Source organism: Dryobates pubescens, chromosome 4 (assembly GCF_014839835.1).
Source record: "Dryobates pubescens isolate bDryPub1 chromosome 4, bDryPub1.pri, whole genome shotgun sequence".
In the NCBI taxonomy this organism is placed as follows: domain Eukaryota; kingdom Metazoa; phylum Chordata; class Aves; order Piciformes; family Picidae; genus Dryobates; species Dryobates pubescens.
This window is the reverse complement of record NC_071615.1, coordinates 720,451-734,128: the sequence shown is the minus strand read 5'-3', so window position 1 is coordinate 734,128 and position 13,678 is coordinate 720,451. Positions and strand designations below refer to the sequence as shown.

At 58.6% G+C, this 13,678-nt stretch overlaps 1 protein-coding gene across 1 annotated transcript in view; it reads left to right on the top strand.

Annotated features, from left to right (window-relative positions):
- LOC104297406 (lipase maturation factor 1) overlaps nucleotides 1-13,084 on the top strand; it is an 81,397-nt gene extending 68,313 nt beyond the window's left edge. The window contains exons 9-10 of the mRNA XM_054180225.1: nucleotides 2,318-2,430; nucleotides 12,824-13,084. Coding sequence (XP_054036200.1) covers nucleotides 2,318-2,430; nucleotides 12,824-12,998 — 288 coding nt within the window. The 3' untranslated portion in view covers nucleotides 12,999-13,084. The remainder of the gene's footprint in view (nucleotides 1-2,317; nucleotides 2,431-12,823) is intronic.
- Nucleotides 13,085-13,678: the final 594 nt, after the last annotated feature.

Here is a 13,678-nt window from a genome sequence, read left to right as displayed (position 1 = left end):
GGGGCTGAGAGCCTGCAGCAGAGCAGCCCCAGAGGGCAGCTGAGCAATGCTCAGCAAGAGATAAAGGCTGGGGGGCAAGGGGCTGGGGGCAGACTCTGCTCAGTGGTGCCCAGGGACAGCACAAGGGGCAGGGGGCACAAACTGGCACCCAGGAGGTTCCACCTGAGCAGGAGGAGAAACTTCTTTGGTGTGAGGCTGCTGGAGGCCTGGAGCAGGCTGCCCAGAGAGGTTGTGGAGTCTCCTGGTCTGGAGAGCTTCCAACCCCCCTGGGCACTGTGCCCCTGGGCAAGCTGCTGGGGGTGCCCTGCTGGAGCAGGGCTTGGGCTGGGTGACCCCAGAGGTCCCTTCCAGCCCCCCCATGCTGAGATGCTGTGAACATGAGGATTGCCCTAAGCTCTGTACTGCCCACAGGATGCAGAGCTGGGCTGCAGGCCAGCACCTCACCTGCTCAACCAAGAGGAGCTCAACCCCTGCCTTCCCCATCCCTGCTCCCTGCCTTCCCCATCCCTGCTCCCTGCCTTCCCCATCCCTGCTCCCTGCCTTCCCCATCCCTGCTCTCTGCCTTCCCCATCCCTGCTCTCTGCCTTCCCCATCCCTGCTCCCTGCCTTCCCCATCCCTGCTCCCTGCCTTCCCCATCCCTGCTCCCTGCCTTCCCCATCCCTGCTCCCTGCCTTCCCCATCCCTGCTCCCTGCCTTCCCCATCCCTGCTCCCTGCCTTCCCCATCCCTGCTCTCTGCCTTCCCCATCCCTGCTCTCTGCCTTCCCCATCCCTGCTCTCTGCCTTCCCCATCCCTGCTCCCTGCCTTTCCCATCCCTGCTCTCTGCCTTCCCCATCCCTGCTCTCTGCCTTCCCCATCCCTGCTCCCTGCCTTCCCTGCTCCCCTGCTCTGGGTGGAGATTTCTCACCACAGCCTTGCTGGGCCCAGACATTGTAAATTTTACAAGAGAAACACTTCACAAACCAGGAGTCCAAACTCTGCTGTGCAGGGAGCTGCTCATTAAGGCTTGGAGGCCATGTGAGCCAGGGAGCTGATTGTGCTGCAGCAGAGCCTCCTGGGGCTGAGGCAGGCTTCAGTGTGAGCTTGCAGCACAGAAGGCCAACATCAGCCTGGGCTGCATCCAGAGCAGCCTGGCCAGGGATGGAGAGAGGGGATCCTGTCCCTCTGCTCTGCTCAGGCCTCACCTGCAGGGCTGGGGCCAGCTCTGAAGCCCTGAACACAGGAAGGGCCTGGAGCTGATGGAGCTGGGACAGAGGAGGGCCAGGAAGATGCTCAGGGGGTTGGAGCAGCTCTGCCCCAAGGCCAGGCTGAGGGAGCTGGGGCTGTGCAGCCTGCAGGAGAGAAGGCTCCAGGCAGACCTCACAGCAGCCTGCCAGGACCTGAAGGGCTGCAGGAAGGCTGCAGAGGGACTGCTCCCAAAGGGCTGCAGGGACAGGAGCAGAGGCAATGGTTTGGAATGAGAGCAGAGCAGATTGGGATTGGATGTGAGGAACAAGTTCTGCCCCAGCTTTTTAAAGCAGTTGGTTTAGTGACTGTGGGTTTGTTCTAGAATGTGGAGAGCATGGATCAGGAGCCCTGTGAGGCAGAGCTGCCACTGGATGGACCTTCCCACCAGCATTTGGTGGTTTCCATCTCCTTTCCCTCCTGTTGCCCTTAGCAACACAAATAACAAACTCTGGGTGAGAGGAGCTTTGCAGAGCAGCTTTGCCTCCCTGCTCTGCCTTAGTCCCAGCCCTGCAGGTACAGCTGCTGGGTTTTGCTTTCCCACAGTGTCCCCTGCTGCTGGCAGGGAAAAATCCAGTTAGGGACACAGGCAAGAGAAGGAGGGAGGGGAAAAGGCTTAATGGAAATGGGAGGCAGAGAAAGGCAGCAGGAAGGGAAATGGTTTCTGTGGAGCCTCAGCAAGGGTCTCTGTGAAGAGCAAGAGATGTTTGGCTTCCTGGAGTGGGAGCAAAGGCAGGGCCAGGTTCTGCCAGCACAGCTTGGAGTGTGGCTCCTGGGAGCTGGGTGCTGAGGGGCACAGATGTGGGGTGGGAAGAGCACAGTTACAGAACCTCCTGGCTGGAAAGGTCCAGCCAGAGGCTGACATCTCCCTGCACACAACTGTGGGACCATGGCCCTGGGCTGCTCATCCTGGTGTCTTTTAAACACCTCCAGGGATGGTGGCTCCAGCAGCTCCCTGGGCAGCCTGGGCCAGTGCCCAATGATCCTTTGGGTGAAGGAATTCTTCCTAACAGCCAACCTAAGCCTGCCCTGCTGCCAGCTCCTCATGCCAAGCCCAGCAGTGTCTGATGCTTCTCTTCCTTCCTTCCTCCAGACCTATGAGCAGAACGAGTGGATCATCCACCTGGCTGGGAAGCTGCTGGCCCAGGAGGAGCAGACCCTGTCCCTGCTGGCAACCAACCCCTTTGCAGGCAGAGAGCCCCCACGGTGAGCTGTGAGGCTTGGGCAGCTCCAAGGAGCTGTTCCTGGCCAGGAGGGGCAGCCCTGGTTTCTCTTGGTGGGGCTGGGATCTGGTGGAACCCTCAGGCAGAGGGGGGTGAAGGTGAGGACCCTGTGAAGAGATGGTGCTCCAGCACCTTGCTGGTGCTGACCTTTTGCTTGAGCCCCTTCCCAGAGGCTCTGTGAAGGTCTCCATCACAGGATCACAGCTCACAGGATGCCAGGGGTTGGAAGGGACCCAAAGAGGTCATCAAGACCAACCCCCTGCCAGAGCAGGACCATGCAACCCAGCTCAGGTCACACAGAACACATCCAGACAGGCCTTGAAGGGCTCCAGAGTAGGAGACTCCACAACCTCCCTGGGCAGCCTGCTCCAGGGCTCTGGGAGCCTCCCAGTGAAGAAGTTCCTCCTGGTGTTGAGCTCCTGTGCTGCAGCTTCCATCCAGTGCTCCTTGTCCATCCATGTGGCTTCTCTTGGCCAGCAGTGGCGACTGCTGGTCCCCTGCCCATCCCCTGCAGGGTTTGTGCCCTGGTCCCTGGCAGAGCTCAGGCCCAAGGAGCCATTTCCACGAAGCAGCCCTGCAGCAGTGGTGGTTTGTGTGGCCTCTCCTGGCAGTGTTTGTGTTCTGCACCAAGGGACAGAGCAAACAGCAGCAAGCAGCAGGCAGGGCTGAAACCCCCCAGGTCTCCTACAAAGGCACATCTTGCACCAAGGTCTCTGTTTTGTTGCTGGGGTTATTTTTAGCTGAGAAAACATTTTCAGGGAGCTTTGGATCAACTCAAGTTGATGTTATGCTCTTGCTAATATTTTCCATTTGAGGCTCTTAGGATGCACAGCAAACAAGGAGGAAGGTTCACAGCACCATGTGGAACGAACTTCCTCATGAACCCTGCTGATGTTTCTCAGCCTGGCCACAGCCTGGCCCCAGAACCTTCTGAGGAGAGACTCCTTGCCCACCTGTCCCACTGAGGGCTTCTACCTTTCACCAGAGGTCCTTTTCTGGTAGGGGTTACACAACCCAAGATGGTTTATCCTGGGAGCTGGGTCTGTGTCTGAACTTGGCCTGCACCAGAGCAGAAGAGCTTGGGAAACAACCAGCAACCCCCAGCAGCTTGCCCAGGGGCACAGTGCCCAGGGGGGTTGGAAGCTCTCCAGAGGAGACTCCACAGCCTCTCTGGGCAGCCTGCTCCAGGCCTCCAGCAGCCTCACACCAAAGAAGTTTCTCCTCCTGCTCAGATGGAGCCTCCTGGGTTCCAGTTTGTGCCCCCTGCCCCTTGTGCTGTCCCTGGGCACCACTGAGCAGAGCCTGGCCCCAGCCTCTTGCCCCCCAGCCTTTATCTCTTGCTGAGCATTGCTCAGCTGCCCTCTGGGGCTGCTCTGCTGCAGGCTCTCAGCCCCAGGGCTCTCAGCCTCTGCTCCTCACAGAGCTGCTCCAGGGCCCCTCAGCAGCTTCCCAGCCTCCCCTGGGCTCTCTCCATCTCTCCAGGTGGTGCCTCAGGGCTTTGGTTGTGCTCTGTAGCAGGTGAAAAGTGAACTCTTCAGCAGCTCAGAGCAAAATGCAGAGCAGCTCTTCCTCCCTGCTGGCTCCTGTGGGCTGGGGACTGCAGAGCATGCAGAGGAGCTCAGGAGGTCTGCTCAGTAACCACACAGCAGCGTGGGTGCTGTCAGGCAGGGCTTTGATTCATGCCTCACCGTGGGGGAACCAAAGCCCAGCTTCTGTTTTCACTCTTCAGCAGCCAGTTTATAGCAGGGAGGGATCAGGATCCAGGGCTGGGCTGTCAGCTGCCTTGGCCCTGGCATTAGCTCTGCTTTGGCAGGTTTGGGTGGCTCTGCTGTGGGTTTGGGTGGCATGAAATGCAACTGGCAATTTAGTGCCACTCCTGCTGGCTTGGCCCAGACTCCACAACCCATTTTACCCTTGACCCCGGGTTGTGGGTCGTGCTTTGGGGTTTAGCAAGCCAAATCCAGACCCCTGGGACATGGGCACTGCACTGATATTACCCTAGAGGGACCAAACAGACAGCTGGGGACAGACTTCTGAGCAGGGCCTGTGGTGAGAGGGCAAGGAGGGATGGTTTGAACTGAAAGAGAGAGGTTCAGACTGGAGAGAAGGAAGAAGTTCTTTACACTGAAGGTGGTGAGACCCTGGCCCAAGCTTCCCAGAGAGATGAGAGATGCCCCAAGCCTGGAACCACCCCAGGTCAGCTTGTCTGGGGCTCTGAGCAACCTGCTCTGGCTGGGGATGTCCCTGCTGGCTGCAGGGGGTTGGATTAGATGAGCTTGAAAGGTCCTTTCCCACCCACATCAGGCTGGGATTCTATGATCCTCAGTGCTGACCACAGACAAATTGAATCATGGAAGGGTTTGGGCTGGAAGGAACCTCCAGAGCTCATCCAGGCCAACCCCTGCAGGCAGCAGGGACATCCTCCCCTGGGGCAGGTTGCTCAGAGCCCTCTCCAGCCTCACCTGGAACAGCTCCAGGCATGGAGCCTCAGCCACCTCCCTGGGCAACCTGCTGCAGTGTTCCAGCAGCCTCCTGGGGCAGAACTTGTTCCTCACATCCAATCTCAATCTGCTCTGCTCTCATTCCAAACCATTGCCTCTGCTCCTGTCCCTGCAGCCCTTTGGGAGCAGTCCCTCTGCAGCCTTCCTGCAGCCCTTCAGGTCCTGGCAGGCTGCTGTGAGGTCTGCCTGGAGCCTTCTCTCCTGCAGGCTGCACAGCCCCAGCTCCCTCAGCCTGGCCTTGGGGCAGAGGTCTATCTAGCATTCTATCTTTCTATCTATCTATCTATCCATCTATCTATCTATCCATCTATCCATCCATCCATCTATCCGTCCATCTATCTATCCATCCATCCATCCATCTATCCATCCATCTATCTATCCATCTATCTATCTATCCATCTATCCATCTATCTATCCATCTATCTATCCATCCATCCATCCATCCATCTATCCATCCATCTATCTATCTATCCATCTATCCATCCATCTATCTATCCATCCATCTATCTATCCATCTATCTATCCATCTATCCATCCATCTATCCATCTATCTATCCATCCATCCATCCATCTATCCATCCATCTATCTATCCATCTATCTATCTATCTATCCATCTATCCATCCATCTATCTATCCATCTATCTATCTATCTATCCATCTATCCATCTATCTATCCATCCATCCATCCATCCATCCATCCATCCATCCATCCATCCATCCATCCATCCATCCATCCATCCATCTATCTATCCATCCATCTATCTATCCATCTATCTATCCATCCATCTATCCATCCATCTATCCATCTATCCACCATTCTGTCTCTCTCTCTCTGTTTCTCCCTCTTCATCTATCATTCTATCTCTCTCCCTCTGTTCCTCTCTTTCTCAGTCTCCCTCTATCTCTCTCTCTCTGTGTCCATCTAATTTATCTACCCAGGTTTGTGCCCACCACAGTTCAGCTTCCTCCAGTAGCTGGCTGGAACCAGGCAGAACACCACAGCTCCTTCTCCTCCCCTCTCTCCCCCTCCCTGACTCCTCCACTCTAAAGGGAATTTTGAGCCTTAATTATTTTCACTCCCTGCTAGACTAAATAATTAGGGGCAGGGGCTGCTTTCCATAAGAACATTTCCCTCCATCCTCCACGGAGTCTCTGCTGCTAATGGAAACTCTACACCTCCCCCAGCCAAGGGACCTTCAGAATGAGTTAATGCCTTCAAAATGAAATTTCTGAGACCAAAGCTGGTAGCTCCTTTACAGCTCCAGAAATTATAGCATTTGCTCAAGTGTGATAAAGCTCAAAATGAGAACCAGGTGAGTGATTAAAAATGAGGGCATTGTTGAGGGCCCAGCCCGGCGGAGCGCGGAGCTTTCCTCCCGGCACCGGGGCTGTTTGTGCAGGGTGGGGGCACAAAACATCCTTGTGAGGCAGGATGGTTCATAAAGCAGCAGCCACCATAAATCTCAGCCTGGGGAGGGGGGCTGAGAAATGCAGAAGTGGCTAACAGCCCCTCCTGGAAACACAGGGCAACAAGCAAGGAAAAACAACCCCCCAATAATCAGAGTTTTGCTGCAGAAGGAGGGGAGAAAGCAAAAGCAGCAAAGCCAGGCCTGGGTTGGAGTGCTCAGGGTCTCTGGTACTAAGCCATGGCCACTGCAGGACCTGCAGCCCAGCCACAGCAGCACCTTGCTGGAAAAGCCCCAGCTCGTGTCCTGGCACCCAGGGGGGCAAGAAGGCCACCGGCAGCCCAGCTGGGAGCAGCAGTGGGGTGGGCAGCAGGAGCAGGGCAGGGATTGTGCCCCTGGGCTGGGCACTGCTGGGGCTGCACCTCGAATCCTCACTCCAAGAAGGACATTGGAGGGATGGAGAGGGTCCAGAGAAGGGCAAAGAGATTGGGAAGGGTCTGGAGAGCAGGGCTGGGGAGGAGCAGCTGAGGGAGCTGGGGGTGTGCAGCCTGGAGCAGAGGAGGCTGAGGGAGACCTCCTTGCTCTCTGCAGCTCCCTGAGAGGAGGCTGCAGCCAGGTGGGGCTTGGGCTCTGCTCCCAAGGAACAAGGGACAGGACAAGAGGCAATGGCCTCAAGGTGCACCAGGGGAGGTTTAGGTTGGACATGAGGAACAATTTCTTCCCCAAAAGGGTATCAAATCCTGGCCCAGGCTGCCCAGGGCAGTGGTGAAGTTCCCTGTGCCTGAAGGGATTTCAGAGCCCTGGAGCTGTGGTGCTGAGGGCCATGGGCTGGTGGTGCCCTGGCAGTGCTGGGGTAAAGGTTGGACTTGGTGGCCATCAAGGTCCCTCCCAGCCAAAGTGATTCTGTTCTGTGATTCTGGTGGCTTCCTCCCTGGGTTTGCCACGGTGAAGTGTTTGGTGCAGCTCCTTTCTTCCCTGCCTGAGCACAGTCATTGAAAAGGAAAGCTTCCCCGGGTCTGAAGTGCTCAGAACTCAGTCCCTCCGCTGGCCAGAGAGAAAGTTTCCTGCTGGTGAAAGCAACCTCAGCCTTGCAAGGCTGCCAGGGAGGCCAAAGCTCATCCTAAGGCATCGGGGTGCCAGCAGTGGCAGGAGCAGCTGTGGGGCAGCTTCACTGTGTGCTGTGGATGTGCCACGGGAGGCATCAGCCTTGGCAAGGGCAGCTCCTGCCTTGGCAGCCACATGCCCACCCCCCCTGCCAGACTGAAACCCTCCTGCTGGGGCTGTCCATGCCAGCAGCAGCCCTGGCTGCTGAGAGGAGCCCCAGGGGCAGGCAGCTGTCCTTCCTCCAAGGTTTGCTCTGCCCTTGCTACAGACACAGCCTCTGAAGCTCTCTGTCCAACCTGTCCCTAGGGTTAAAACCAGAGTGACAGAAAGGGGCTTAAGGATCATGCAGTTCTGAGCTGCCTGCCATGGGCAGGGACACCTCCTGCTGGAGCAGGTCGCTCACAGCCTCCTCCAGCCTGAGGAGGCCAAACCGCCCCTGGCTTGCTCTGGCTCTGCAGGACCAAACCTTGCAGCAGCCTCAGCCAGCAGCGCTGCAAGCCAAGGCCTGAAGCCTGCCCTCGTTCTGCAGGCTGGGGCCAGGATGAATTTATGACCCTTGCTGCTCTCAGGGCCGGGCTGAGCGAGGGAGCCGATGCTGGAGGCTCTGCTGCGGCAGAGTTTGTGCTTGCCTCTGCCACTTGCTGCCTGATTTACAGGGAAGTGGGGAACCTCCAGATAAGAAAAAACAACACCCAAGGCAAAAAACCCAACCCCACAGCAGCCCTCCCCCACCAAAGCAGAGAGACTTCCCCATGTTTTGGTTCCTTTCTTCCCTCTCCCCCCTCCCTGCCCTGTCAGACCATTAATCCTAACAGAACCCGACGGCTCGGGGCAGGGGGAGGTTGCTTGTTCCCTGGAACCCCTCAGCTGTTGCAAGGAGACAGCTGCAGCCTCTGGAACTAATTTCAGCTGTCTGGGAGATTTAGCCCTGCACCCCAGCAGCTCCAGGAGTGCTGCTAATTTCTAACACATCCAGTTGGGAGATGTCATAACCGGCTGATGTACGAGGCGGGCTCCGGAGGGCGACGGCGCAGCTGCTGCCGGGCATCTGCCGGGGCCGAGGGGGGGATGTCAGCCTCAGTGCTGAGGAGCTGCAGCCCTGGGCTGGGCTCATCTCGAGGCTGTGGCTTGGCCCCATCTGGGTGGTGCTGGAGAGGGAGGGTTTGTGTAGAGGGTCCTGGCACAGGCTCCGCAAATCACGGAAGGGTCTGGGGCGGAAGGGGCTCCAGAGGGCTTTCTGGATGTCCTGGTGGTCACAGCATCATGGGATGGATGGGAAGGGACCCCCAAAGGGCTTTCTGGATGTCCTGGTGGTCACAGCATCATGGGATGGATGGGAAGGGACCCCCAAAGGGCTTTCTGGATGTCCTGGTGGTCACAGCATCATGGGATGGATGGGAAGGGACCCCCAAAGGGCTTTCTGGATGTCCTGGTGGTCACAGCATCATGGGATGGATGGGAAGGGACCCCCAGAGGGCTTTCTGGATGTCCTGGTGGTCACAGCATCATGGGATGGATGGGAAGGGACCCCCAAAGGGCTTTCTGGATGTCCTGGTGGTCACAGCATCATGGGATGGATGGGAAGGGACCCCCAGAGGGCTTTCTGGATGTCCTGGTGGTCACAGCATCATGGGATGGATGGGAAGGGACCCCCAAAGGGCTTTCTGGATGTCCTGGTGGTCACAGCATCATGGGATGGATGGGAAGGGATCTTTAAAGCCCACCCAGTCCACCCCCCCTGCAGTCAGCAAGGACCTTTGCAGCTAGAGCAGGTTGCTCAGAGCCCAAACCAACCTGGCCTGCAGTGGTGCCAGGGATGGGGCAGCTCCACCTCTCTGGGCAGCCTGGGCCAGGCTCTCATCACCTTCAATGTCTTCTTTTTCTCCACTCTGAATCTCCCTCTTTTAGTTCAAACCATCTGCCCTTGTCCTGGCCCAGCAGGCCCTGCTCAGAAGGTTGCCCCCAGCTTCCTCACAGACCTGTCCTTCTGATCCTTCCTCCCTTCTTCCACACCAGCTGGTGCTCCACCAGCACCTCCCAGGCACAGGAGAAGCTGCCAGAGAGGCCTTCTGTCCCATGTCCCTGTTTTTGTCATAGCAGAGAGGGTTTTCCATCTCCTGGAGGGGAAATGTCTGGCTTGCTTCACCTCACCCTGTCTTGTTTCTGGCCTCTCAAGTGCTGCTTTCCTCCCTGTGTGTCTCCTAAGGGTCCTAGGCTGGGCTCAGCTGCTGCAGCCTGATGCTCCTCCCAGGCCACTTCCCTGCCTGGATGTGGCACTTGGTGCTTCCCCAGGAGCCAGCAGGAGCTTCCAGCTTAGGTTCACTCAGTAAATCCTGGGAAGGTGCTGGCAGCTGGGATTGTCCTTCCTGACCCTTCTGCCTCCTTGGAAGCCTGAGTCCTGCTCACCCTTCTGAGTGACCTCCTGGGCCATTGGTCTCTTTTCATGGAGGCAGAGCCAGGTAACTTCTTCATGACCACCTTGAAGCTCTTCCCATTTCTTCTGAGCAGTGAGGTTCATGCAGTTCCCTGTGTCAGAAGGGTCCTGGGGATCCCTTCCAGCAGCCAGAAGGCCTTTGCCTGAGCCCCAGAGCAGTGGAAGTCACAAGCAGCCTGCAGCAGTCTCTTGGGTGACCACCATGTGTGTGTCTCACTCAAGTCACAAGCTGCCCAAGGGTCCAAGTGATGCCTCTGAACCCTGTGAGCCCTGACAGGAGTTGCTCTGGGGGGGGTTTGCTCCCCAGATCCCAAGAGCAAGGAGCAGGTCCAGCGAGGCAGCTCTGAGGGGTTTGCAGACCCTGTGCCTTCAGGCCCAAGGCACCCAGCTGGATGATGCATTCTGGAGCAGCTCTGACCTCTGCAAGTCCTGCAGCCTCTGCATCCCTGAGCCTTGGAGGAAAGCTTCCCACAGGCTCCAGGTTCTAATCCCAGGACAGAGAAGATGCCCAGGGCCTGGGTTCTGCCACTGCATTTTGCTGCTCAGAGATGTTCTGATGCCTGGAGGCACCCAAAGTTCCCCTCTCCTGCCCCACACTGACTGCTGCAGCCGTTTAAAGTCTCTTGGGTACTTCCATGGAGCAGAGGCGAAGTCCCAGGGAATCCTGAACCTTAGGGAAGCTCTCCCAGTGCAGGGCAGCGAAGAGCTCTGAGCTGTGGCCCACCAGAGCTTGATAGCTCACCCCTGGGAGTGGTTCAGCTCCTCAAGGAGCACAGCTCCACTGAGACTGCAAACTCCCCAGCCCTTGGCCTTGTGCAGGTTCCTCCTCCCTGGATCTTACAGACTCTTGAAATCCTGGAATGGTTTAGCTTGGAAGGGGCACTGAAGGTCACCCAGCTCCAACCCCCTGCCGCGGGCAGGGATGCCTCCCGTGCTCCTGGGTGGGGAGGCAGGAAGGTGCTTGTTGTGTTTGCCTTCCAGCCAGGACACCACCAGCTCTGGAGTCCTCAGCACAGGAGAGACATGGGCCTGGTGAGCCAGGGCCAGAGGGGAGCATGGAGATGATCTGGGGGCTGGAAGCCCTCTGCTCTGAGGCCAGGCTGAGGGAGCTGAAGTTCTTCAGCCCAGAGAAGAGAAGGCTCCAGGGAGACCTCCTGGTGGCTTTGCAGGACTCAGGCCATCAGAAAGCTGGGGACAGGCTTTTGAGCAGGGCCTGTGGTGAGAGGACAAGGGGGGATGGTTTGAGCTAGAAGAGGGAGAGCCAGGTTAGCCAGTGGAGATTTCCTCTGCTGGGAGTGGTGAGACCCAGTTCCAGGGAGGCTGCTGACCTATCCCTGGAACCATTCCCAGCAGGTTGGACAGGGCTCTAGCTGCAGCTGTCCCTGCTGTCTGCAGTGGGGTTGGACTGGAGGGGCTTTACAGGTCCCTTCCCCCCCAGCCCAGCGCTGGGCTCGGAGCACAGAAGCGCTGCCGGCAGGGGAGGGAGGTGAGGAGCAGCTCCGCCGGCGGCGTGGGGCTGGGGGAGCCTCTGCCGCTGGCTCCCCGGCAAGATCTGAATTGAGATGTGATTGCAGCAGACCTTTTAACTGGGTGCAGTTCTCTCCATCATCGGCGATCTCCCCTGCTTCCCCCGGGCGTGCCGGGGCCGGGGCAGCCGTCCGAGGAGCCGTCCCCTAACGCTGTTCGCAGGAGGCAGCAGCGCTGCCGGCTGCCCGCGGAGCAGCGCCGGGGAGCCAGGCAGCGGCCCCGGCTGCCCTGCTCGGTAGCAGCGTTTGTGTTTGAGTAGCGAAGCAGAGCAGGTTGGAAATGAGCACTGACACCGCTTTGACATTTTTACACCGCGGGGTAGTTTATGAAGGCAGGGCCGGGGGCGGCGGCCCGGGGCGCTCCTTCCCTTGTCAGCATGCCCTACATCACGCAGCGCCACGGCCAGCCGCCCGACGTGTCTGCGACACTGCTGAATGCTGCTTTCCGCACTGCCTGAGAAACCTCTCCTGCTGTCAGCTCCCGGCGCGGGCAGGGAGCAGATGCAGCTCCCAGCACCGAGCTGCCGCTGCCGCTGCCGCTGCCGCTGCCTGGGGCAGGGGGATGCTGGGGGAGCTGGGGTGGGAGCTGGAGCGGGAGCTGGGGGCTGTAGCTGAAAGTGTCCTGGCCAGAAAGGCAGAGTCACAGTCACACAGTCACAGCTACAGAGTTACAGTCACACAGTCACAGCCACAGAGTCACAGCCACAGAGTCACAGTCACAGAATCAGTCACAGAGTCACAGTCACAGAGTCACAGGGTCACAGTCACACAGTCACAGTCACACAGTCACAGTCACAGAGTCACAGGGTCACAGTCACACAGTCACAGTCACAGAGTCACTCAGAGTTACTCTCAGAATAGGAGAACAAAAGAGGGGGAAAAAAGTCATTTTCCTGCTTTTATTCTTAGTCTTTCAAACCTGGTTGTAAAGAGAGGTGGGGGGGAGAGGGAGGTGGGGGGGAGAGGGAGGTGGGGGGGAGAGGGAGGTGGGGGGGAGAGGGAGGTGGGGGGGAGAGGGAGGAGGTGTTCATAGGATGGGTTGGGTTGGAAGGGACCTCGAAGCTCATCCAGCTCCAAGCCCCTGCCATGGGCAGGGACACCTCCCACCAGCCCAGGCTGCTCAAGGCCTCATCCAGCCTGGCCTGGAGCACTTCTGGGGGTGAGGCATCCCCAGCCTCCCTGGGCAGCCTGTGCCAGTGTCTGCCCACCCTCACTAAGGAGTTCCTCCCTCCAGCCTGAGCCTGCCCTGCTCAGGTTTCCATCCACCTCCGCTGGTGCCGCAAGGCTGGCTGGGGCACGGGGGGTGGGAGCCAGCCAGGCTGGCTTGTCCACCCTGAGGGCCATCAGCAGGGTCAGGCAGCTCCAGCAGCCCCCCTGAGCAGTCTGTGCCCTGTGTCTGTGCAGGTGGATCCGAGGAGAGCACTTCAAGTACCGCTTCAGCCGGCCCGGGGGCAGGCACGCCGCCCAGGGCAGCTGGTGGCTCCGCAAGAGGCTGGGTCCTTACTTCCCCCCTGTCAACCTCCAGGGCCTGAAGAAGTTCTATGAAGCCAGGAGCTGGCCATACCCAGTGGGGAACTGATGGAGGAGGACAAGCAAGGCCAAGAGGGACCAGCTGGGGGAGAGGGGCAGCAGGCAGCTGCCTGGGAAGGACACATCTCGCCTCTCCGTGTTCCCTTGGCTGCACACCCTGCACAGAAGGCTCCCAGCCCCCCTGCCCTGCTGCTCTGCTTTCTCTCACCTCTCTCTTTGTCCTTCTCACCACAGCCATGCCTGCTGCCTGGTTTGCTTTGGCTGGCTGTGCCATGTGGAAAGCATCAGCTCTAGGAGATGGGGAAAAGGTGTTCCTGTGCCATGAGAAGGCTTGGGGGGCCGGGGGGGTTGTTTGCCCTGACCCCACTGCACTGGGTGATAGCTGCAGAGGCACCAGGGGAGATTTTGGGGTGGCCTCCTGCTTCACTGAGTGCCTTCCAGGGCTCAAAAGTTCCCTGGGGTCTGGCATCAGGCTGAGAGCCAGGACCTCCTCAGCAGCTGGCTCAGCATGGGGCACTGCTCCTTTATCCCATCCCATCCCCACCCAATGCCAGCTCTGCCTGACCCAGTCCATCCCATCCCAGTCCATCCCATCCCAGTCCATCCCATCCCATCCCACCCCACCCCACCCCATCCCACCCCACCCCATCCCATCCCATCCCATCCCACCCCCCCATCCCAATGCACCTCCAGTGATGAGCCATCAAAGCCTCTCTGTTCCCAGCAGAG